Consider the following 25,986-nt stretch of genomic DNA (forward strand, 5'->3'; position numbering starts at 1 on the left):
ATCTTTCGGTTTCCTCCCGGCCTGGCCACAAAAACTTTGCTGAACCACTGTACCCATTGCTCAGAAATGTGTTACCTGCATGGGCTGGGCTCTTCAAGTGCCTCCTGCAGGCCAGTGAACCCCAAGAGCTACTGAACACTTACTATGCACAGAGGGTGCACAAAAGTCCCTGTAGTGAAGACACACCTGAATCTCCACTGTTCCCCAGATGTGCAGTGCTACGGGTCTGTCGGGGATCGAGGGCAGGGCTTCTTGGAGAGGACCTGGGATTGTGGGAGTGTGGTGGCACACCCTGAAGGAAATATCTTGTGAAAAAGGTGCAGATGTGCAAGAGTACGGGAGGTTCCGTAGAAGAAGAACCAAGCAGTCCAGGGAGGACAAAGAACTGGGGAGAGCTAACAGGTGCACCAGGGTGGCAGGAGTCACTGGCCCGTCACCCTGAGGTGCTTCACTCAGCAGACACAGAGGTAGCAGTCTATGAGGGGGGTCCACTGGCCAGGAAGGGTGTGGCCCCTTCCCTAACCTGATGGGAGAACCCAGCTTCCACCCTCCAGAAGCCCACCCCAAGTGGTCAGGGCAGTGGCTCCCTGGTGTGGCCACAGGGCAGTTTGTGGGGGACAGCCTTACCTTGTCGAATGCTCTAGGGCTAGAGTAGTCTTTCTCACCCTTGTCTACATGTTACAATTGCTTGGACAACCTGTAAAACTTCTCATGCCCAGGATACATGCCAGGCCAATTAATCAGACCAGATCAGGTTAAGACCCACACATGGGTATGTTTAAAAGCTCCAGGAAGAATGCACATGTACAGCCAAGGTGGAGAACCCTGTGCTAGAATGATGTAGGGAAGAGGCGGGGAGGGCATGCTCACAGAGGGGTTCCTTTGGCAGGGAACTTAGCAACTGAACCAGAGGGGCCCAGGACCTCCCAGATTCCCTTACCCCATCCCACCTCCCTCCTCTCCCATGTGTCACAAGAAATGAAAGGACATAAAACGGGGAGTAAGAATGAACACACACTTTTGAGAAACATTTTCCATTCTTGTAGGAAACAGGTCTGTGTGCTGAAGGAAACACCAAGTGGAATGGGAGTCTGAAAATCAGAACTAGTAGGTTTCAGGTCATTTTTGGCCACATCCCGACAGCCCCACAGAACAGCCCAGAGCTGCCACTCAGCAGGGAATTTTGTATCTAAAAGGAACCAACCCAAGTGGACACCCGTTTCCTCCTCTTCCAAATACACCAGGCCTCAGGCCCAGACTCAGCACCCGGCAGACCAGCCACAGGTAGGGTTATGTCGCTCCCTAGTGGCGATGCCTGAGTACAGCTCCATCCTCTTATTTCCAGAAGCTTCCCCTGACAAATCTCCTCTCCCACTTTCAAGTAGGAAAATACTTCAAGATGGAGAACCTGCCATGTGAAGCACAAATGCCTTATAGCCTGTACTCAACCCTGGCATTCTGCCCATAGTTCCTGCCCCCCATCCTGGGTGTGGGAGGTCCCTCAATGCCATGGTTGGGAGCTTGGGCTATGAGGCCAGACAGATGTGCGGCTTAGAGAAAGTCACTACATCTCAGCCACCTGCACGATGGAGATAATACAGGACCTGATTCAGAGTGTTTGTAGAGAGCAGAGGGACGGCCCTGGAGAATAACCACACCTGACTTCCAGTAAGGGCCACAGACCAGCAGTATTAAGGGTCTGGGTTTTCCTCTGAATGAGAGACATCCCCAACCCCACTGAGACAACAACAGATAATGCTTCTCTCTGCTTTGGATGCTGGGGCTCAAAACCAAACCCAGAATAGTTCTAGAAGGGCTTCACAACTTACACTTGCATTACTTTTTCTTAGTAATGACACTAATCTTATTTGTTCTTGGTCCTCATTTCTTCCTGTTGTATTGTTAGTACCTGTAAGTCTCCTCAAATCTTTTCTGGAATAAGATAGGATATAAACAAGTGAGATTTTATTTTGGACATTGATAAAAGTTTTGCTCTTTATACACAGATCCCTACTGAATTCAGCATGTACTTTAAAATGGTATCATCTTTGATTAAGACAAAAGCCTTCTGTCTAAAAAGACAGTGGTTCCAAAATACACACATCAGAATTACCTTAGACTTTAAAAAATATTCTAATTTAGAAGGTTTGGGAGAGACCCCAGGAATCTACAATTTCAAAAAAGTTTCCCAGCTGCTTCTAAGGTAGCCAGCCTAACCCTGGCCATGGAGCTGTGTGTGAGAATCTCAGGCCTGAAACTTTAAAAAAGAGTAGTGACAAAATAGAATTTTCTAAATAAAATGTAAACCTCAACTTTAACTGATGTTTCAAAAACAAGGGGTATAAATCCAAATCTGCAAATCAGACCCATCTAAATTCATTAAGGGCAAAAGATTTTGGGAAAAACCCAGCAGTGAGGCCTCCTATGAAATCAAGACACTCCTACTTACTTTTGGGTCCTTGAGTTTGGTTTTTCTTTAGGTAGTTGCACCTGGAGCAAATTCCCCTGGAATGAAGCTATTTCCCGGTTCCTTGACAACCCATCTGTCTTCAACAGGCACACTCAAATCTTGTATGAGGTTGCAGATGCCGCCAACAGACCTGCCTGTTTTAAGATTTCACCCCAGCTCCACTAGAGGGTGCTCCTTCCCTGGCCTGGAACCCTTCCCTACACCGGGGGTGAGGGTGGGGGGGTGTTAGTGGTTGATGGAAACAGTAGCACCCAGATAGGCCAAGGTGTGTTTCACACAGGACACTGAAAGCCAGCTTGTGCCGTCCCCGTCTCTCTGGGCCTCCAGACACCCTGTGGCTGCCATTCCCTAGCCCCAGGCGGCAAAGACCCACAAACTGCCTCTATGATTTTTATTACAAAGTGGGGAGGATGGCTCTGAAAGTACAGCAGGACGGAAAGCCTTACTTCTGGTACATCAAGGCCAGCACTCACTGTGAAGTGTGCAAACACACTGGTGTACACTACGAACAGACCTATCACAACAGCAAAGCAGGGGGAGAGGTGCTAGGGGGACTTTCTGTGCCCCCAAGTCCAGGTCTGCAGGGCTTAGTTGTTCCTTATACACCTTTCCTTTAAAGGATGCTCTTTGGCAGGATCCTCAGATGCCCAGGGAATAGGACAACCGGGTCTGTGCATTAAGAACCTTTTTTATAGACTGCTAAGATCCCTCTGCTGGCAGGGGTGCTGAGGGTGCTGCAAATTTCACCTCCCCAAAGTCAGACCTAGGTCTAAAGATGCCTAGACAGCTATCTACCCTCTGGGCCACCATTCGTACTCTGGTGGGGCCCTCAACCCTTTTATGAAGGGGTCACAGTTCCCTCCCCTTCCTTGGAAATCCAGGGCCCCTGTTTAGCACAGGGAGCTAGGAGCCATGGAGAACCCACCAACTACGAAATCAGCACCTGGGAAACCCATGTTAAAAATCTGTGACAATTATGAAACATTCGCCAAAAAGTATGCTAGAAAAGACCAATATTGCTACAGAAACAGGTGGGAGGTAAATAAAGGAGGTGGAATAGAACACACATAGAGAAGGAAAAGAGATGACAGTCCAGGTGACCAAAAAAAAAAAAAAAAAAAAAAAAAAACCCAGGACACACATGGGGCAAGGCAATCACAGGTGGAGTTAATACTGACCAGTGGTCCAGTTCTGGGAAATTCTCAGTATTATTTTACATCTTGCTATAAGGTACTGAGCCTGGGGCTGGCAGGGCCTGTGACAGATGAAAACACACGCTAGGTCTTTCTAGTACATGCAGTGCTCAGCTACAACAGAGCAGCTGGCTTTACAAGAAATCCCACAACACACCAGGTACTGATATAGCCTTAACCTGGGGTTGGTCAGAGAAGGAAAGAGGTCCTGGTCTGACAGCAGAGACACACAGGACACCAGGGCTGTCTCCGGGGTGGGCCCTGCCCATGCTGGCTGGGAAGAATGGGGGACTGGCTGACAGATGCTAGTAGATTTCGGGGAAGGGAAGAGAGCCAGAGAACCAGGGATGCTGAAACTAGAGAAGACGCTGTGAAGGTACATCACTAACCCCCATGCACAATGGCTTTCAGGACTGGGGGTGGGGGGGGGGTGCGGTGTTGGACAGGGGCAGAGGCCCACCAGTGCCTGGGCATGATGCCAAGTGGCAGTCCTGAAACCACAGCAGCCACCCATTCTATTAACCACTGGGAAAGAATCAGTGATTAGGGGCCTCAGTCCCAAGACTGAACATTCTCAGGGAATAATACTGGCCTTATTTTAGAAAGGAGGAACACCCAACAACCTTAATGTGGAAAATCTTACTTGCTGACTGTAATGGCATCGGTGCCTCTGTTTCCTCTAGGTAGCTGCTTCCAGGGAAGGGTGACAAGTACCAGCAGTTAGTCATCTGCCTGTCACTGAGGGTGGGTGATGCTGGTAGCAAGAGCATGGAAATCCATGTGTTACAATGACACGGGAAAAGAAGGCCTCCTTCCCCTCCTTCTTTTTGCTTCTGCTCTGACCTTTCCACGAGGAGCCAGAAAGGCCAGATGGTGATGAAGCGGATAGTCCTACCTACAAGGCTCACTATGAAATCTTCTCAGGGTGCGTGTTAGCTAGAAACCAGCAAAGCTGTTCTTTCCCTCCCGCTTCCTTCTTCATCCCTTACCCTTCTGTCACTTCCTCCCCCATGAGGGCAAGAGAGGGGGAGGGGGAGGGAGGGAGGGAGAGAGAGAGAGAGAGAGAGAGAGAGAGAGAGAGAGAGAGAGAGAACAGGTACTCCTTTCACTTCCTAAGTACTGTGCATCTTGGTGGCACTAGCTCCCCCTCCATGGTGTCACAGACAACAAGGCAGGTTTGAAACTCCCACCAGGTTACAGATGACAGTTACTTCCAAGTGGTCTTCACAGTTGAGAAGGGCATACATTTCAGGAGGCAGCCTCTGGGGCCCCCCCCATTCTCTCACGCACACACACTCACACAGATTCAAACGCAGTGGGAACAATGTGCAGCCACTGGGCTCAGTCAGCTCATGTCAAGTATTGCACCACGAGGAACATGAGCACACAGGTGAGCAGCATCCCACCGATCATAAAGTACTTGTCCTGGAAAGCCCGCTTCTCAATGAGCCGCATCACTGTGTTGGACAAGCCCAGCATGTTGGCAATGTCAAGGATCTTCTTCTGAGTCCCCTGGGGGCAGACAAGAAGAGAAAGAAAAACAATGATCAGCTCTTTTTGCCAAGGAATGGGACTTTACCAACAGACAGTCTCCTGGTCATGCCTGAAGCATATAAAAAGCAGCATTAATCAGAAACAGATTCACGCTTATGGTCAAATGACTTCTGATCAGGGTACCAGAGCAAAGCAAGGAGGCAAGAAAAGTCTTTTCCACAAATGTGCTGGAACAAGGGACTCTAGGCACATGGGGATCACAGACAGACAGACACACACACACACACACACACACACACGTCTCATATATGTTATACCCATGTATGTGTGTGAAAAGATCCTCAATTCATATTATGCCCCCAAATTAATTTGAGATGGATCACAAAATTAAACACAAGCTTCTAAAGGAAAATAGGAGAATGTCCAAAAACTGGAAACCCAGGTGTATACCAAGCACAGAATGAGCAAACGACGTACAGTGAATCTTTGTACTAGAATACTACTTGACAATAAAAAGGACCTAATGACCCACATGGAACAACATCAAAGAGCCTGGAAAACATTCCTGAGAGGAAGAAGTCATACTTCCGAATACATTTATGTGAAGTTCAGCAACAGGCAAAACTACTTAATGGTGAGATAAATAAGAACAATGGTTGCCTGGAAGGAGGGGTAAACTGGCTGGGAAAGAAGGAGGGACTGTACAGGGCCAATGGAAATGGTCTGTCTAGAGAGCAGTGTGAGTTACAAAGGTGTGCACACTTGCCAAAATTCAATGACCTGCACACATTAGATCTGTGTGCCTCTTGTACATTGTATCTCAAGAAAAAATTTTTTACAATGTCTTATACATTTTCTTAAAAAAAAAGGCAACATCAAAAAACTTTTCCTCTGCTTCTTAACTCCCAAACCCTGGCTATCAGCTTGTTCACCTTGTAAAATAGAAATTTCTGGGATTCTTCGGCGTGTAACGTGTGGGTCAATGTCCATGTTTATCAAAGGGTCTGAAGGGTACAATTACCAGTGCCATGATCCCTTACAAAACACCACCAAAGCCAAAAGGATATTTTACTCCTAAATCAACAGCCCATAGCACCCAGCCTGCCCCTCCTCTTGGCTTTCTAATTTTTGTTTTTAAGCACAATTTCTTATGAAGTAATAAGTTTAAATGACTCCTAGGACAGACCCCACAGCCTACTTCCACACACATCACCCACTGCATCCTTACGGATGGCATCTAACCTAATGCCCTACGTGCCTTTTTTAAATCAACAATGCATTAACGAGCAAGAGAGAAGAAGAAGAGGTGTAGACAACATGAGGCATCACAAGACAGGAATTCAAAACCTAGGTTCAGCCCCACAATGACAGACAAGCCTTACTGAAAGACATCTCTCAAGTCAAACTTTACTGTTGCGAGAAGGCCAGAGACATGTTTTTTCCATGACAGTAATGGTAAAATTTAGGCGCTCGCTAAAGATTCTGTTTAGCTCAGATTATTTTATTACTATATGAAGTGTAAGCAGCAAATCACTAGAAAATTAACATAAATTTCAAAAAAATGTATTCCTTTCCAACCCCAAATTTCCCCAAATCATGGCCCAGTTCCTTCATGCTCTCTCCTATGTTCCTTTCAAATGGTTTAGGCAGAAAACCCCAACAGGACTGGGGTGGGAGGAGGGAATCAAAAGACTTCATAAGACAGGTAGGCAGCAGATGTCCAGAGGAAACTGAATCAGAAACCTCACATTCCAACCCCAACCACTTTGCCAGGCTTCCCGGCACTTCCTTCTGGGGACAGTGTAGGGGCAATGTTACTTGGACTCCCCAGTGATACAAGACTTTGCAAGGACATGAACATTTGTTTTAACAATAAGCTCTAACTAACCCCACCTCCCAGGTACATGGGTACGACATGGGGAGTCTTGTCCTAAAAGACTTTTACTAGGGCGCCTGGATGGCTCAGATGGTAAGTGTCCAACTCTTGATTTTGGCTCAGGTCATGATCTCAGGGTTGTGAGACTGAGCCCCTGATCAAGACACAGCATGGGTCTGCTTAAAATTCTTTCTCTCTCCCTCTGCAAGCTCCGCCCCTCCCCCCCAATCAAAAATAAATAAATAAAAGGGTTTTACTGTTTTACTGGGTTGTGGGCAGTTTTCTAAGGAAAATGTAGATTAATCATCATGTATCAGTTGAGATTACTGCAGGTGGCCACTTGGAACGGTGGCACCCGTGAAGCTGTCAAGAGAGCATACTTCAGGACCACAAGCACCACCACAGCCAGTGGCAGGTTAATTGTCCCTCGCGGCTTGCCTGACCTTCTCCCTGGTAAAGATGGCAGGGGCTGGTCAGCAATGTACCAAAGGCCTGTGGAGCTGACAGGCTCAACGTGGTCCAAAAAAAACTAAGATAAAGTTCACACTTCCGAGTGACTGTTTCTCACAGCTCAGTGGCCGGGACTGCTTCGTTCACAGGGGACCACACCCTGATAATAGGCGCAGCCCACACCCCATTATCCATCAGGGCTGATACAGGAAAAGGGCTGAGGCTGAAACACCACGATTGACATCAGAATCTGTGTAATGTTTCTGTAAACCACTCCCGGGGAAGGGGTGGGAGGCAGGGGGGAGTTGGAGTCTCAGCCAATGGGGCAGGGCTTCTAGAAAACACCTGTGACTACCAAAAGTACAGAGGTGCTGTAGCTCAGCAGCAGGTGCTCTAGAAGCCATTTGCCACCAGGCAGCTAGGGCAGCCCTAAGCCCCCACCACTCACTACTATCCGCTTCGGTTACAGGTGCACAAAAGATGTAGTGTCCAAGGTGGTCCACAGGAGGGGCTCTCCAAGAAGCCACGGAGGGGGAGGTGCCACATACGGCCGCATCTGCCTTCTTAGAATCATGGATTCTATAATTTCTGAAATTGTGGAATTTCTTGGATCTTACTGGTTCCTTCTGTAGCGGCCACTGTCACGAAAGGTTCGGGACAGGGAAAAGGACCTAGGTACCAAGAGATGCCAAATCATGCTTCACAGTGAGCACAAGAAATAGCTACTGGTAAAGGGAGCATGGTGACCCGTGGACTCGCAATAATTCAGCTCCGACAGGAAGGACCCCAGGCTCCATCAAAATCTCAAAATGTGAAGATAAAGAGCTGAAAGGTAAATGCAGGTACCAAACTGTTGGAGGAGGCCAAGACAAGGGGCCTGGTCCCTGTCCCCCGGAAGTGCCCCACCTTCAAAGTCAGTCTCTGGGCCCTTAGTCCCTCCAGAATACTGTGCCCTCCTCCAATGAGGTCATCCATGCCGTGGTGAATTTTCTGGAGGGAGGAGTTGAACTGCAGCGAGTCATCCATTGGGATGGTGGTGTCAGAGTCCTGTGAAAGAGACGCAGGCACTGGATTAGCTCTGCTGGCTGCTCGGCTCCTGGGATCCCGCCGCATCTGGCCACTCTGCCTTTGGGCCAAGGCCAAGCTCGAGGAATAGCCAGAGGGAATGGTGCAAGAATCAAAGGAACCGAATAGAGAGGAAAATGCAAAGCAGAGACCTGGGTGGCCTCTGTTCGCTCAGAGCAAGAGCAACCTTCCTCAGATGTGGCACTCTGCAAACGAATCCATTACATGAGGCCCGTTAACTCCTGCCTCTCTGCCATGACCATGGTCTAGGACAGATGTCGGTCCTTCAAGGCCTTGCTGGGCTCCTCCTAAAGGCTTTCTCTGACCATGAACTCAGCCTGTTCCACACGTTCCTCTCCTTTGCTTTCCCTTAACGCAATATTAACTGTTTGCTTTTGGTCTGCAGCTGTTTTATCTACAGCTTATCACTGCAATTAGATTGAGACTAAGGGTAGAGGAACCTGTGCTTTCCATCGAAGGCCAAAGCGTGGCCTGGATGGGACAATTCTAAGCAGGCAAGAAAGGTCTGGAACGAAAGGGAGGAAGGGAAAAACAGATGTTGATCAAGCCCTTTCCACTCTGCGTGCACATTGCCCTAAGCTCCCTGTATCTTCATGCAGACATTACGGCGTAATTACCATAGCATTCCCATTTTAGAGGTGAAGAAACTGAAGCCCAGAGAGGTGGAGCGGCCTGTCTCGGCTCATGCAGAGCTAAGTTCAGTGGGGCCTGCATCTCACTACTGAGAGCAAGCCAGCCCTCCTAATCATCCTGTAGAGACCAATTGGAGACTGGCCCTGGAACTCTTAAGTTTACACCAAAGTAGACTGTATACAGCAGTCAGGACTGGCTGAAATGCTGTTTTTTCCTGCCTCCTGATGATGGCACGCTCTTCAGTCTGCCAAGCAGTGCCATTCCCATCTCTTTTGATCATCACGAAGAAGCTAAACCACCTCTCTTTGCTCCCGAGTTCAGAGCCATTTTTCATGCATCTACCCTCAATCCCCGCAGATGACACGCTTCTCACAGGTAGGAGCCATGGCTTTGTATTTTTCCACAAGCTTTACTCTTGGCACCCTCCATGGTGTTCTGCACATGGCTAATGGTCAGTGGGGCAAAGACTCCAGTGTTTGAATGAATCAACGAGCGGCTCTGACAGGCATTTGCAGAATGCCTTTTATATACAAATTTTTCTTACCCTCCCACCTGAAAGGGTATATATAGCTCATGGGGAAAAATGTATTATAGTTGCAGCTCACAGAATGACCAGCAAGTACTTCATTTGGCAAGTCAATTTTCTCTAGGGACACTGTCTACACAGTCCCACACCAAGCTGGTAAGAAACAAAATAATTCTGAGTGATCGTCCCAGGCCTAAAACAGGCCTGAATACCCAGTGCTGTATCAGACGCCCACACATCTTTTAGTGGGTTGGATAGTTCATTGCACCTTTTGAAGAGCAGCTATGGAAATCTGAAACTTATAATTAATTAATAAATTAAAATTTTTTAAAAAATTAAAAAATTTTAAAAATTTAAAAAAATTTAAAAAAGAAAAAGAAAATCTGAAACTACAAAAAAGACAGCTATCCTTACCATTAGACCACGAACATGTCCTCATTACACTTTTGAATTGTTAATCATTGTTACGTGACTGCTTACCCTAGAGAAACAAAAACTATGCAGGCACATTCAGGGAAATTTATTGCCAGTGTAGACACAGCAAAGAGACTTAAACATCTGTGAAATGTGGGCTGGTCTGAATTCTGATGGCAGACTTTGAAAGCTAAGATCTTGTTAGAAAATGAACCTCTCGGGACACGTGGGTGGCTCAGCGGTTGGGCGCTTGCCTTCGGCTCAGGTTGTGATCCTGGGATCTGGGATGGAGTCCCACATCGGGCTCCCTGCAGGGAGCCTACTTCTCCCTCTGCCTGTGTCTCTGCCTCTCTCTCATGTCTGTGTCTCTCATGAATAAATAAATAAATCTTAAAAAAAAAAAAACCTCTCTGTAAAACAAAACAAAACAAAACATAACATAACAAAAAGGCCTCCAAGCCCAGCTCACTTGATGAAAATATATTACACAGGACATGAGAAAGGCCAGTGTGCTCTATAGCCATGTGCAGGAAATGAGCCCATGGAGACCCGAGGGCAGGGGCAAGGGTATCCCAAAAATCCAACATGTGAACCAACAGGCCACTTTTGAACAGGCTCAAGTTAAGCAATCTGTCCAAAACAAAGTATCTGTTAACAAATTCCTTCAAATGGCTGCTCAGGTTAGGGGCAAAAACATTTTAATGCATCTGACGCTGGAACCACACACAGACACAGCACAATGGTGACCGCCCGAAGGCAGCTTTGAAATGCTGCCCTCTTGACAAATGGTCTCCATTCTAATCATCTGTCTCTATCTGATCAGAAAAACGTTTCCACCACGTGAACTTCCACCTCTCCGTCAAACCAGGTCATTTTTACCTCTGCCCATTCCCTCAATTCAACTGCTTTCTTTTCAGGTTTCTGTATTAGAAAAAAAGAGATTTCCCGTCTAGGTCTAGTGGCTGTGGCAATGCACAAAGTCCACCGTCATTTCCAGTTAGTCTCCTCTTGCTGAGTTGGCTTCAGATACCCCCCAAAAAGGATGAAGCTCCAAGACCCTAGCCGCAGCTCCAGTGAGCCTCCCAGTACCTGCAGATCCCCACCCCAGAAGCCTGGCTTACGTTAGTGGTGAAAGTGCGAGACAGGAGCGCCTCTCGCTGTCTCTCCTGCTGTTCCCTCGCGTATCGCCGATGCTGGAAGTTACTGAGAGCAGTCTGCAGATGCTGGACATCATACTTTAACTGGTCAACACGACTGGAATTAATGGAGAGAGAGATTACATTCCGGAAACTCAGGCAGCACACTTAGAGTAGCCAGGCTTTGCATTCAAGATGTTTCCTTACTTCTCCCTACATCACTGTGTGTTATCCCCGCTAAAATCATCTGATTTTGATCAAGGATATTGAAACTAAAAGCAGCAGCCTGTGGTCAAAGCAAGGTTGTAGCACACAAGATTCCAACAGCTTTACTTAAGCATCTGCTGGTCTCTGATTCTGGATGCATGACAGGGAACAGGTGACAGGAAGCAGGCTCAAAGACCTCTCCCTGACCTTCTATGGATTAGATCGCTTTCCAAGAAGCCCAAGGGCATCTTTTGAGTAAAGCATCAACAAAGTTTCATAAAACTTTAGGGAGCAGGGGCTGGGGTGGAGGTGGTGAGGGGAGTTTCATTTTAATTTTATGGGGGAATATCAAACATTAGATCGGTAGTTCATTATAAACTGAAGTGATTAAGGGCAAGATTTCATTTCAACCCAAGAATGCAGCGGGAACCAAAGGGTAGGGCAAATCTCCCTGGCAGCAGCAGGATTCAAGTGGGCAATCTGGTCAGAAAAACAGTACTTGGAGGCAAAATTTTAGAATGACCCAATATAAAGAGATATGACGCTTCTGAGCCGCCAGCCTCACAGGCTTTTTATGTTGAGGAAGCATCCCTGAAGTGGAATTGTGCCCTTTAGGGACTTTGCCAGCTTTATCTTTACAGAGTCTCAGTTTTTCAATGTGTAAATGGATTTTCAGAATATTCGATAGCCTCCCCTGGGCTAGCTCTGATGGGCTGGGGGTGTCAGAGCACTCACAGTTTGGCATTCTGTCTTTTGTTAGGGGGCTCCTTGCTGGACAAAATCTCCAGACGCTCTAGATGGTTGAATATCTGGTCTATGCTTGCTTGGATTTCGTTTTCTACTACTGCACAAAAGAGAAAAAAGAATAATTGCTGGAAAAGAGACAGTGAACTTAAATTAGAATGATACATTAAACACATCTTTTTTCCATATCCAATAAATTCAAAGAAACACATTTGAAAAGGGAGAAAAATGCAAGTACCACTGAATAACAGGAAAAAATTCAAGTTACACTAAGTGACTCTGTAAACATTGTTCTAAATACATACACGCACACATATATGTAGCTGTTAAAGCCATGACAATGCCAATTTTTTAAAAAGCTAGATAAATCTGTAGAAATAAATTTCCTGCCTTTAGAAATGAAATATTTTAAGCGAAATGCAGTATCTTCTGAAACAGAACGAGGTCTCTTTTCCTTTGAGATTATTCTCAGATACAAGTTATAAATATCTAGTATAAAGGCTGCCAATTGAATTCCCTACAGTAATGAGGTTAAAAGAAAAAAAAAAGCACAAAGGGGAAGATTAGTGTGTGAAACACAGAGAAGCGCTCCCTTAAGGCTTTCCATAATAATGGGCAAACTGACGTTGCAATCCCCAAAATAGACCAAATATCACTAGGAAAGGCCCAGGAAAGAATCCTCAGAGGTAAAGATATGATAAATACACTCATTTTCCTTATCCCTTTTGATAAACAGTCGAAATGACCTCCTTTCCATTTCTAATCGTGTGACAATGAGAACGCTGGGAAGGCAAACAGAGCCCATGGACACTGTGCACAAAAAAAGGGCACCCAGACTGCTTCTTGCTGAGTAAAGTCATGACAGCAGACAGTGATGTCACCGTCCTGGGCCAACCTACAGCTAACAAACACAGTTTAGATTAGAACAAGGTGGGCACAGAACCCAGAAAAGAGACACTTCTGAAGCTGCAGAAAGAAGGTACTAGTGGACTGAATACGGTGCACTCACAGCCAGGTAGGGAGTGAGGGGGTGGCCTCCACAGTGTGTGGGTAACCAGCGGTGCCCCTATGACCAGCTCTGGGACAGGACCTTTCCTTCTAACAGAGAAGAAACTACAAAACAAAAAGCAGTGCTCTTCTCCAAAGAAACTATGGTGTGGGAACTAAACCAATTAATATTGCTATTCGTTTCTGAATAATCCTCCTAAAGAGCCACAGTTCTCAGCTCAGAAGAAATGACCAATTCCAGTTAAATATCCCTGAAGTGGTATGGAGTACATTCCTCTAAGGGCTTGGTAATTAGATTAAGACAGATGGAGGAGAAGAACGTCCATTCCCATAGGGCCATGTCAGGTTGAGTGGAGGGGTAATGGGGGATAAGACTTGTGGGATTCCACAGGGTGCAATCAGGGAAGTCAGGGACTTTGCCAGAGGGTTTTTCTGTCCACCCCAACAACAGAACTCATTCTGCGCTGAATCATTAAACCCCTGAGGCAGAAATGTGGTCAGGAAACCCAGCCCATTAGCATCGTGTCATCAGAGAAAGGACTCTGGTCTCCATAGTTAATTACTCACAGTGCAGAGACTGCTTGTCTGCCGTCTCCAGGCGTGCCATGTGAGACTGGATCTCATGGACCTGCCTATCAAAGGAAGAGAGAGGAAATGAGTGAGACAGGAGTAATCAACAGTGCTTCGGTCAGGAAAGACACGTTTTCTGATGCCAACATGTAACTGATTTAAATTGACAGCATCACTGAACTGTAAAATTTGTAAGTGGCACTTTAGGCCACATGTTTTGGCATGATTTCTAACATTTTAACATGAACATGAATAATAATACCGACAGGCAGCATTTATTGAGCCCTTGCCACATATCAGACATCCTGCAAAGTCAATGACCCCATGAGGAAAGTACCATTATCATCTTCGTTTTATAAATAAGACGACTGTAGTGCAGAAAGGTTATGTAGCTTGTTCAAGGTCACACAGCAAGTGATAAACCCCAATCTGGACCCAGCCAATCCCACTCTCTGTTCTTTGACCCAATGTGCCGAGCGCTGGTCTGTACTAGGGAGGGCCAAAGGGCAGGACAGATATAATCCTTGTCCTTGAGAAACAATGTAATTAGGAATGACAGGCCAGAGAGACATGAGAAGTCCCAAGAAGATTTGAGGGAGCACTAATACATATAAGTCTAAACAAAAAGAAAGCTGAGGAACTGTGCCTGGTGGTGCCAAGCAAAGGCAAGCACACAGGAGAGTAAGCTGGAGGGAACAGGTGGGGTGAAGGCAGTTCTGAAGATCATTTTGAAGACATGATCTACTGAGGGAAGAGATGAAGAAAATGGTACCCAAAGAGGCATGTCAGGTGGATTACCATCAGGCTCGCCGGCCTGGAAGGGATTTGGGGTCAGAGGGGAGAAGGGATGAGGCTATCAGTTGGAGATGATCAGAGAAGGTCCTGAAAGATAGAGATCTCCTGTTTGGTAAACATCTTTCCCCAGCAATACCAGGTGATTGCTATCTCTTTTGGAAATGCAACACTGTACCCTGGACCTCTGGTACAATCCCAGACATCAGGCCCTGGAGCACTCTCCAGAGGCTCCCCTGGGCTTGGCCAAGGTTACCCTCGGAGCCCTTCCTGTCAGGCCTGTGTGATCAGTACTGAATACTGCCTCTGTTGCCCCCAACAACTGCCTCCTAGTGTGTCTGGTCTTTCCATAGTAGAGGCACATGGGAGGAGTCTGCTGAGCTCTTCTATCACCTCCAACCCTTGAAAGATTAGCAGCCATCCTCCACCATGAGCACCAACTGTGAACCCAAATTTACTAATGCAAGCCAGGAGTCCAAAGTTGGTTTCAACCTCTCGTCTTTTCCCAGGGCTTTCCTGAAACCTCTAAATAGGACCCATGGCACCAGAAGCAAGGCCAGCTCTCTAATGACCCTGAGTGCGCCTGGGTGAGACGCATGGCCCTAAGAGGAAACTAGAAATCACTACTAGAGATGGAGAGACCAGACTGCTACTCCAGTCAGGTAAGTCCTGAGAGTTTAGAATGAGGGCACATGAGATTTGGAAGCAGATACAGGAATACAGCTTGACTTAAGCAACATCTGGATCAGGGTTACCATAGGAACAGCAGTAGAGGACCGCATGGCAACGCTGATGGAAAGGAGAATTAGGATTTCACAGAAGGCCTGAACATAGGCAGTGAGGCAAATTTTCAGTGGTAGCTTCATAGAGCAAATCTGAAAATTAGCAGCATCACTGACAGGAATGGAACATAATACAAAAAGGGGTTGGGGGCAGAGAGTATCCAAGACAACTCTGAATTTCAAAGTATGAGACCTGTCCCACCTGCTATTAACACTTATTACAAAGCTATAATAACAGGGGGATCTGGGTGGCTCAGTAGTTGAGTGTCTGCCTTCTGCTCAGATCGTGATCCCAGGGTCCTGGGATCAAGTCCTGAATCAGGCTCCCCACAAGCAGCCTGCTTCTCCCTCTGCCTATGTCTCTGACAGTCTCTCTGTGTCTCTCATGAATAAATATTAAAAATAAAAACAACCCACCAAAGCCATAATAATAAAAACAATATGGTAGCAGTACAGAGACAGACAGACGAACCCTGACCCCAACCCTGACCAAGAAGCAAAGAATAGGGCTAGCTAGAAAGAGCTCTCCATGTTTGGGAACTCAATGACATAAATGAGTGGAAAAAAGAAGGTACTAGAGTCAATGCCAAAGGCTCATTTTGTTACCCATATAGCAGACGATATCTCACATAATACACAAAAATAAACTCCAGATGGTTTAAAGCCCAAATGGAAAAAGCAAGGCTTTAAAACTTTCTGAAGAAACTGATGAATCACTGAACTCTACCTCTGAAACTAATAATATACTACATGCTGATTAACTGAATTTAAATTAAAAAAACTTTCTGAAGAAAATATAAAAGTGCATATTATGACCTCAGGTTAAAGAACTTCTTAAGACAAAAAACAAAACTATCCCCAAACCTCACAAACCACAAGGCTGGTAAATCTGAGTCCATGAAAACAAAAAATTTTTCTGCAGCAAAGGTGCCATGAAAACAAATAAATAATAAAAGGCAGAGACTGGAAAATACCTGGAACAAGTAAGAAAGGACTCTTGTCTAGAATATATAAGAGGAATGCTACAAGTCAACAGGAAAAGTCAAACAGAGAACTTCTGTAAAATGCGCAAACCGCAACTGACAGTAAAGAAAACCCAAACAGTCAATATAAAGAGATACTTCCCTTGACCAGCAATCAGGAGAAGGCAAATTTAAAATAATGAGACATCACACCTCATTGGATTGACAAGTATTTTAAGCTTTAAGGATGAGGGCTTCATGGCAGGCTAAATGAGGTACCCAAAGGATCCTAGGGGAGATTTCTAGCATTCTACCACAAGGCTGCCTTTGGCTTTATGTTTTGTCCAATTTTTTTTTTAAAGCCAACATATGAAATTTGTACATGATTCTGTGCTATAAAGAGTAGCTAGACTGGGTGGCGGGCACTGAGGTGGGCACTTGACGGGATGAGCACTGGGTGTTATTCTGTATGTTGGCAAATTGAACACCAATAAAAAATAAATTTATTATTAAAAAATGAGTAGTTAGGATATTGTACTGCAAAATAAATATTAATGTTTTTCATTTAGGCTAAAATAGTAAGATGAAATTTGTCAGGGATGAAAAGTATTTTGACTTTTTAAAAAAGTCACATGTACAATATTGAATGGCACTCCATTCTGGGAGCCATCTGTTCAAGGACCCTGTCTATTAAAGGCTTCCCCTAATGGAAGATGATGAAAAGATGACTGGAAAAGAGTCTAGAAGTCAAGTCACAAAGAGGAACTGTCAAAAGAGCTAGTGATAGTAAGCCTCTGAGGAAAGAAAAGGGTGAAAAAAAACCCTCTATATTAAAACAGGGAAGTTGGTTGTCTTCAAATATCTAGAGTTGATATACAGGAAAAGGAACGGGCTTGTTCTCCATTGCTGCTCCTTAAGGGAGATCCAGAACCAGATTTCAAGATGACAGATTTCAACTCAGCATACCCCCTACCTCTCAAAAAACCCCGGAGAATAATTATGAACTCTCATTCTTCAAGAAAAGGAACAAGGAAAAGGAGAGTTCCTGCATGTCTGCCTTGGATTTTATAAAGGGTCTTTCTGACCAAAGTGTGTTGGAATGGAAAATCTTGCCAGTCCCTTTCAATTCTTTAAAAAAAAAAAAAAAAAAATTTTTTTTTTTTTTTAGATTTTATTTATTTATTTGAGAGAGAGAGAGAGAGAGAGAGAGGAGAGCACACAAGCAGAGGGAACTGCAGGCAGAGGGAGGAGAAGCAGGCACCCCACGGAACAGGGATCCCAGGACCCTGGGATCATAACCTGAGCCAAAGGCAGATGAGATGCTCAACCACTAAGCCACTCAGGCAAAATTTTTTTTTTTTTTTAATTTTGAGATAGAGCACACGTGTCTGCATGTGTGCAAGCTGGTGGGCAGGGAGCAGCAGAGGGAGGAGGAGAAAGAGAATCTTAAGCAGGCTTCATGCCCAAGGCAGACCCCAATCCTGTGCTCAATCAACCCTGAGATCATGACCTGAGCCAAAAACAGGAGTCAGACTCCTAACCAGCTGTGCCACCCAGGTGCTATCCCCCTTCAATTCTTAAATTCTATGAGGACAGAGGGAGAGATGGTTGCAACACCTACCCTTTAAACACCCTTCATTTGGCTTTTACTGATTTCTAAGCTAAAACAGGTAAACTTTAAGTTGTAGGGAAACATTACTGACTTTTCCCATCTAAGCTCTATTATAGGCTTTGAATGAACTAGAAAAGATACTGCCAAGAAAATGATTCCAATCTCTATATTTCCTACCTGAGAGGAAATAAATGCAAAATAACCAAGCAAGTATTAATTAATGACAGGGTGGGAACTACAGTATGCTAAGCGGGAAATCTGTTTTATTTTTTTTTAAAGATTTTAAATTTATTTATTCATGAGCAACGCAGAGAGAGGCAGAGACATAGACAGAGGGAAAAGCAGGCACCCTGCAGAGAGCCTGATGTGGGACTTGATCCAGGACCCCGGGATCACACCCTGAGCTGAAGGCAGATGCTCAATCACTGAGCCACCCAGGCATCCCAGGAAATGTTTTGAACTGGGAATTCACAAACACACCTGAAGCCAATACGGAACAGGTGGTACACAGGTATGACTTGGGAGTGTGGACACTAGAAACTGCTAAGTCCTAGCCCCATTCAGCACGGGGTCCATGGTGGGCTTGGGTAATAATATAAACAAACAGAGACCCTAATAACAAGTCACTGTTGCTGACTCAAAAAAAAAAAAAAAAAAAAGTCTGCAGAAGATCCAGGAAGAATTTTAAAATGAAGTTGTCTTTTTAAAGTCCATGGAACCACCCTAATGCCCCTTCATATACACCCACTTTGTATCCATTATGCCTCTGACCACTGTAAGCAGGAAACAAAGTTTTGGAGTTAAAAGAAACTGGTTTCAAGTTCTGGTTCCACTACATAGCAGCTGAGGGACCATGAGCAAGTCATTTAACTCCTTGACGCCTCAGTCTTAGGTAAAATAGGGTATTAACAATCACAATTATTTAAAGGCTCATAGATCCAAATGCAGTATGAAACTGCTGTGTAACCTACATAGCATCACAGAAACCTTAGTGGTTGTTTTTACTTAAAAGTGGTGGAAACCATCTGGCCATTTTCATCTCCCTGACCTTGCTTCTACCACATTTAGCCTCTCACCAGAAGGCAAAATCAAAAAAAGGTAAAACTGACCTTGGGATAAAGTAATAGTTGTTACACCCAACTGCTCATCAAAATCACTTGGGAGAGCTTGTTAAAAATAGAGCTTCTTCTGCTCCAGACCTAATGAATCAGAATCTCTAGAGATAACAAGGTGCAGAGCACTGAATGGTCCTGAATGATATAGAGGACAAGTATGGGCACTGGAATATCGAAAATAGAAGCCTGGCTACTTATTCCTCTATGATGTTCTTTCATAGTTTTATTTAGGTATAAAATGTTTATTCTGATTTTCATCCCTTTTTTTTTTTCTTTTCACTCGTTCAAGTGGTGATTCGGGAGCTTTCAAGACACCTAATTTTAAAATATCAATCTCAAAATACATAAATTAATTAATTAAAATAAAATAAAATATCAATCTCCTTCCAACGTACTTTCAGGGACACCGCACAAGATAACCACCAATTGGGTTCAAAGTCCCAGCAAAATTCATATGCTCGGTTACTGCCGTGTCAATTCAGTTAGACAATCGTTAATTTCTGCCAACTGCAAAAGTTAACTGCTGATGCTCACAGGGTTGCGTGTTCCTCTTTAAGACACTCCATCACCAGTTGTTATGAAGCTGAAAGGAGCCTCGGAGTTGAACCAGCCTCAGACATTTCACAGATCAGAAAAATAAGGTGAAGAAGTCTAGAACCAGGACTCCCAGATTCAGCACTTGAGAAGAAAAGACTAACTGTAAAAGACCAACCCTTCCTTAGCAACATGAGAAATGCCATTCCTTTTCCAATGGACTCACAGGCTGAATTTTTTTTAATCCCTTCCTGTAATTTTGATGAGACCAGGGCTCCAGGGTGAGAACCATAGTCTGTCATTTTAATACCGTTACAAAGTAGGTTCTGTAGTCTCACTCACCCAAACCAAACACTCCATCACTACGGTCTTTAGTATAAACCAGATCAGAATAAAAGCGCGGGGGGGGGGGGGAGGGGGGAGTGTCGCAGCAACAAGCTTAGTGTCGATGAGGAAGGAGCAGGTGCTGACATCATTTAGGAACTGTGAGCTACAATGAAACTTTTTCTGACGACCTTAGTCCAGGGACGGCTCTTTCTAGATTGCTAAAGAAGATTCCGCTCCTTTACCCTCCATCGCATCCCGTCACACCTTAGATCAGTCTCCCGACTGTCCAACAGTAAACTATGTGGAGGGGCCCTGACTTCCCACCAGCTCTATCAATCCAGAGCGCTGAGTTGGCAGGTGCTGGACAAAGCATTATGATCCATAAGTGTGGCTTTCCCCTCGCCCAGTCTACCCAGCAGGTAGTTGCGCCTCGAAGATCCCAGGAGCCGTCCGGCCCAACGTCCCCAGGCATCAGGCCGGACCCTCCAACCGCCGCCGACCTGGGCACCCCGCCAGAGACTGAGCGCTTCCGAGCTGCCCCGGGCAGCGCCCCGCCGGAAGGACTCGGCCTCTACACCGGCGGACGCCCGAGGCCCCAGCCAGGGGAGCCGGCCTCGCCCAGCCTGGCTGCGCCCCCGCCCGTGCCCCGACGCGGCCCTCACTTGTGCGTTTGCTGGTATAGCGGCTCCATGTCGCCGGCCGCGCCGGGTCCGGCCCTGGCTTCCTCGGAACACGTCCTCACAGAGCCCTTTCCGGTTTCCGGCTTCCGGCTTCCGGTCGCAGGACCCGCCCCCTCCTGCCAGCCAGGGCTGCCCCCAGGCGCGCCCGGCTGGCGGTGGTGGCGAGAGAGGAGGAGGGCAACGGGAGAAGAGGCCCGGGCAAGAAGGCCAGGTGTAGTCAGAGGCGCTGCGGCAGATCGGGGACGAGGAAACGTGGGTTTGGGCCGGGAGCGGTCTTCAGCATCAGCTCAGGCGTTGACCAGGGCAGTCGGAGAGGACCGACGTGGGGTCCTCAGAGCCCGGCTGCGGGAGAGCAGGTGGATGGATCCCTGCCCTTCCCTGGGGTTGGCTTCGCCGTCGACTGCTCCGCTGTGGGATTGGATGGAGATTTCGCTCATCGCTGTAGTGTGTGCCCCGAGCTTCTCCTATGTCAAGTCTGTCCGCTTCCTACCCTCCCTGCCCCCCCCCCCATTATCCTTCCAATAAACTCACAATGAATGAGCGGTTAGTAACTATGTGTGCAGTGGGGGAAACCGGGCTCCTCTTGCCTTCCAAAGAGGTCGCGGGCTAGGAAGTAAGATAAGTATACAAATAAGTCCAGACAGGCTGAGCTGAGCCGGGGTCAGCCCCGTCGAAGATTCAGGAAAGATTCTTAATGTAGGAGGTGGCATTTGAATTAGGACTCGAAGGATTGGGACGCTTCGGTCTCTCTCTCCACAGAGACCTAACCCGTGTCCACCCTCCCAGGCTTATCTGCAGTTCCTCCCAAGGGAGGAGATGTTCCTCTTCCTTTGACAAGTTGATGCTTTTATTTTCCTGTATCCTGGAGCCCACCCAGTTTTGTGTCCTAAGAGACTGTCCACCCATGTACATTCTTTCCCAAACATTTTCCCATTCTAATTATTAATGAGCACCTACTATTACCAGGCACAGATACTGGGAGCAGGAATACAGGAAAGATAGCCTTCAAATCTCTCGTCTCTGTAGTCTGTTGACAGGGCTAATTATGCCCTCCAGCTACTTTATCAAGTAGAAAAGTGATACAAAGTACCTTTTTTTTTTTTTTTCTGGAGAAAAGCAAGAAGGGTTCTTGGATGCAAGAGCCTATGAATGGGGCCTTCAAGAATCAAGTGTTTTGTTTTTGTTGAAGAATCAATAGAATTTTAAGTGTCTTGCACATGCTAACCCCTCTGTAAATGTTTATGTTTAAAAAGATTTATTTTTTTTGAGAGAGAGCAGCTCACTCAGTGGGTAGGGGCAGAGGGAGAGGGAAAGAGAATCTCAAGCTCCCAGTGGAGCCCAATGCTGGGCTCTGTCCCAACACCCATGAGATCATGACCTGAGCAGAAACCAACAGTCAGTCTCTCAACCAACTGAGCCACCCAGGTGCCCCTGTAAATGTTTATTTTGTTGGCCTAATGGAGATGAAGGGAAGGACGTTTGCAGCTGAGGGGATAGCTTGAGAAAAGGAAAATAATGGGAAAGAACATAGACCTCTTGTGGCTGGGTTTAGGGGGCTTGGGGGCAATAATAGTGTGAGAAGGAAAGTTGGAGCCAGATCATGGGGGATCTTCAATGTCATGTGTAAATTTTTATTTATAGATTTTTTAAAGAAAATTCTGTAAGTAGTTAGAAGCTTTTAGAGGTTGGAAAGAAATTTTAAATTTTCTCAATTTTTATGCCTATGTCTTGCTCTTCTTTGGACCTCACAGCATCCCAGTAAGGTGGGTAAGGCAGATAAGGAAATTGAAGTCCAGAGGACCTCCCCTCTGCTTCTCAGTTTCTTAGGTCTTTATTATGGGCGTAGGGTTTTCTCTAAAGAGAAGAAAACTCCATCTTGCTGTGCTTTTAACTGTTTTATTTCTTTTAATGACTAAACCACATTGACAATTAATCTACACTGCCAACATCTCTGTGGATGGCCTGCCTTCCAATCTCTCCTTTGTTCTCCTAGAGCTGTTTTCTAGCTCCTCAGAGTCTACCTGACTTAGTCCAGTGGTCTCTTTCCATGAATTTTCATACATATATTCATTGAACTCATATACATATTCATTGAACTCAAACTCATATCAGGCACAATGCAAGGATTGGGACACAAAAATGAGTAAAACACCCATCAGTTTGCCATAGAAGTTCTTTATTTTTTTTAAATTTAAAATCAATTAAATAACATGGAGTGTATTATTAGTTTCAGAGGTAGAGTTTAGTGAGTCATCAGTCACATATAACACCCAGTGCTCATTATATCAAGTGCCCTCCTTAATGCCCATCACCCAGTTACCCCATCCCCCCTCCCCTCCAGTGACCCTCAGTGTGTTTCCTAGAGTTAAGAATATTTTATAGTTTGTCTCCCTCTCTGATTTCATCTTATTTTACTTTTCCTTTTTTAATATACACATCTACACAGAGGGAAAATATCTACAGAGATCATTAGAATACCACATGGCAAGTGTGGGATAGAGATAATTAGGACCTATGTGATGGCAGAGAAGTGACACTTAGCCTAGTTTGTGGATTCAAGAGGACTTCAAAGAGATGATGATACCTGAACTGAGTCTTGATTTATTTATTTAATGCTAGTTACATTATTACTCATGATGCTACATCATCCTTCACACTTCACATGAATACTGACTTCTGATGACCCAAAGTTTGTTACTGTGCTTCCCTGATGATGACACTAATGGTGAGTTTTCCCTAGAGTATGCAGGAAAATATGAGTATTCACTGTTCAGAATTTTTTAGTATAAATTTATAATAATATACCTTCCAACTATGTCTTCTCTTGAATTCTTTAGGTCTTAATCACTGCATTCCTAGAATATGATCTCTTTCAGTGTTGACTGCACCCCTGCCTTCCACACACTGAAACTAGTTGGCAGAGGAGAAAGGATAATTAGGCTGGAGGTACATGGATGAAGTGAGAAAAGTCCCCAGAGCAGCCTGGTGGCTCAGCGGTTTAGCGCCACCTTCAGCCCAGGGCCTGATCCCAGAGACCCGGGACCAAGTCCCACATCAGGCTCCCTGCCTGGATCCTGCCTCTTCCTCTGCCTGTGTCTCTGCCTCTGTCTCTCTCTCCCTGTATGTCTCTCATGAATAAATAGAAAATCTTTAAAAAGAGAGAGAGAAGTCCCATCCATTCTAGATGGAAAGACAGGGTACAGGACTTAACGAAAAGGTAACAATGCCATAAAGACAATTGGGTTCTGTCAGAATGTAGGGAAGGAAGAGATCCCTCTGAATGTCAATGATGAAAGAAGGCTTTCCAGAAGAGATGAGATTTCATCTGGATCTTGAAGTGTAAGAGAGTTTAACACATATGGAGACGCAGGCACAGGGCATTCCTGGCAAGCAGGGAGGTAAATTTGGGACCAGGCCGTCTGTGTGGTCCCTCTGAGCCAGAGCGGAGGGTCTCTACAGTAGAGAAAGATGAAGCTGGAATGCTGACAGGAAAGCTGTCTTGCCTCCATCGTGTAGCCCTGGAGAACATCTGTAGGCCTTTGAGCCTTGGCTAATGGAGTCAAGTAACATTTCAAGAAAATCAATACGATGTCTTCATGCTCTCTCTTTTTATTTGAGCTTCAGGAGGTGCCCCACAGTTCTATGGTTTCAGGATTTGGCACACCAATCCAGGGTCAGCCTATTTGTTTCTTTTGTGGTGTGATAAACTTGAAACCTCTGAAGAATATTTTTGACCCATCCGATTTGATAGAACTTGATTCTTGTCTCTGAAGCCAAATTAATCTGTTGTGTGTCTCTGGCCGCCTCATTCAGACCCCTTCTCCCAAACTGTCGTGCTCCCTCTATTCCCCAGCCCTGGTCTCTGCCTCCTTCCCAGTGTATTTCCTGGTCCTGTTTCCTTCTGAGCCCCATTGCCCCTAATGTCCATCCTACCTGTGCTCACACACCACCGTGCCAGCTGTGAATACACCTCACTTTCCCTACCAGATTATGAGAGCCCGTCAAGATGCCCCATCATTCCTCAACCACTCCCTCCCCTTTTCAATCATCTTCTTGTAGATGCTCAAGCGATCCTTCTAACACAGAGATTTGCTGTCATACATATGTGGGGACTTTTGATAGCTCCCTGATGCCTACAGAACCCAGTAAAAAATTCTTATCTTGGCAGACAGAGCCCTCCTTATTGACCACATTGATTACGGCTGTTCTCACAAGAGCTTTTGTGTCCTCTCACCTTTGTATGCACTAGTCCTTCTGCTTCAGACACCCTTCCCTCTGCCTCAGGCCTGATGAACTCCCTCCCACTTGTTCAAGTCTCAGCTCTGGTTTCACCTCCCTTGGGGAGCACCCCTGACACCCAGGCTGGGTAGGAACACCTCCCCGTGCTGCTCTGGCACCCAGTGCTCCTTCTTAGCACTTTTCATGGGTGTCTCAGTTCTCTGTCCACCAGCCTGAGGGTAGAAGATGTGGCTTTCTCTGCTGCACCTCCCCAGCGTCCAGCTCAGTGACTGGTATAAGGTATGTGTTTGCTGAATATCTGTTGCATTGCAGTGGTCTCTGTTTTAGTCAAATCATTTTTTCGGAAGCCCAGAATTGTTTGAGGGTTGACTTTGAGGCAATTATAAACTGCCTACATCAGAGGAGCCATTCTTGCTGAAAGGCTTGTCACGTGCAATCAGTGCAGAGTGCTAAACAAAATGCCTTTCCCTTAAGTACTTTCTCAACAGGTTCTCATTCTGTGCTTATAACTACCTGGGGCGGGGCGGGGGGGGGGCGGGGCAGGACTAGCATTGCCTGGTTTTCTAGACAAGCATGCTGAGCTTCAGAGAAATGAACTCGCTTGCCCAAGCTGACAGCGGGAAAGGGGAGCTAGGTCCAGGCTGCAGTCACCCACTGCCCTCCAGGTAGCTGTTGTGTCATCCTGCCTTTTGACCCAAAGAGGGCCTTGCCACAGATAAGACACCTCTGATGGCTTCTGCTTTGGACAGCAGCAAAACCCTAGTCACTCTCCAAAGCCAGAGAAACATAATCTCACTGCCTCTGGGTTTGCTCTCCCACTCCTTCTATTAAAGCTGAGCAGACAGAAAGGATGACATTTCTGAATTCAGAGACTGCAATGAGCTAAGAAAAACAAGCAACTGCGTCTCCTTCCAGGACCCACCAGGTGGAGGGGATGTTGCCCCGGGTGCTGTGGGAGGTGGAGACGGGTGTTCAGGAAAGCTGCCCTCTGTGGACAGTCCATCAGCAAATTGTCTCATGTAGCCATAACAGCCAGGAGCAAGGTGGGGGAAGCAGGGTTTTGTCCAAGGAGAGCCAATGTATTGTAAACAGGATAAAAGGGGCTGGAAAGCCCCACTTATCACTGACTAATGTGT

General features: G+C 46.0%; 1 protein-coding gene across 5 annotated transcripts; it reads right to left on the minus strand.

Annotated features, from left to right (window-relative positions):
• Positions 1 to 754: 754 nt before the first annotated feature.
• GOSR2 (golgi SNAP receptor complex member 2) lies at positions 755 to 20,719 on the minus strand. Of its 5 annotated transcripts, none has more exons than XM_041726108.1 (6): positions 20,594 to 20,717; positions 13,805 to 13,869; positions 12,221 to 12,326; positions 11,264 to 11,396; positions 8,390 to 8,530; positions 1,002 to 5,175 (listed from the first exon to the last, which is right to left on the minus strand). In XM_041726108.1, exons 1-6 carry the CDS (start codon positions 20,620 to 20,622, stop codon positions 5,014 to 5,016), a joined length of 636 nt encoding a protein of 211 aa, XP_041582042.1. In that variant the 5' UTR covers positions 20,623 to 20,717; the 3' UTR covers positions 1,002 to 5,013. The 5 variants fall into 5 exon arrangements, with proteins under 5 accessions (XP_041582045.1, XP_041582042.1, XP_041582040.1 ...); XM_041726106.1 differs by having other exon boundaries at positions 12,221 to 12,329; positions 20,594 to 20,716; XM_041726109.1 differs by having other exon boundaries at positions 12,221 to 12,357; positions 20,594 to 20,682.
• Between the last annotated feature and the right edge of the window lie 5,267 nt (positions 20,720 to 25,986).

This window comes from Vulpes lagopus, chromosome 12 (assembly GCF_018345385.1).
Source record: "Vulpes lagopus strain Blue_001 chromosome 12, ASM1834538v1, whole genome shotgun sequence".
NCBI lineage: Eukaryota > Metazoa > Chordata > Mammalia > Carnivora > Canidae > Vulpes > Vulpes lagopus.

Bases quoted from the DNA above. Each gene is read 5' to 3' on its own strand.
- GOSR2 (XM_041726106.1), bottom strand. From the start codon at position 20,622: ATGGAGCCGCTATACCAGCAAACGCACAA. The intron at 12,330-13,804 runs GTGAGTAATTAA...TCTTTTGTGCAG, and splicing joins AGACAAGCAGTCTCTGCACT to TAGTAGAAAACGAAATCCAA. The intron at 5,176-8,389 runs GTGGGGCACTTC...GTCTGCCCCCAG, and splicing joins CCCAGAGACTGACTTTGAAG to GGGACTCAGAAGAAGATCCT.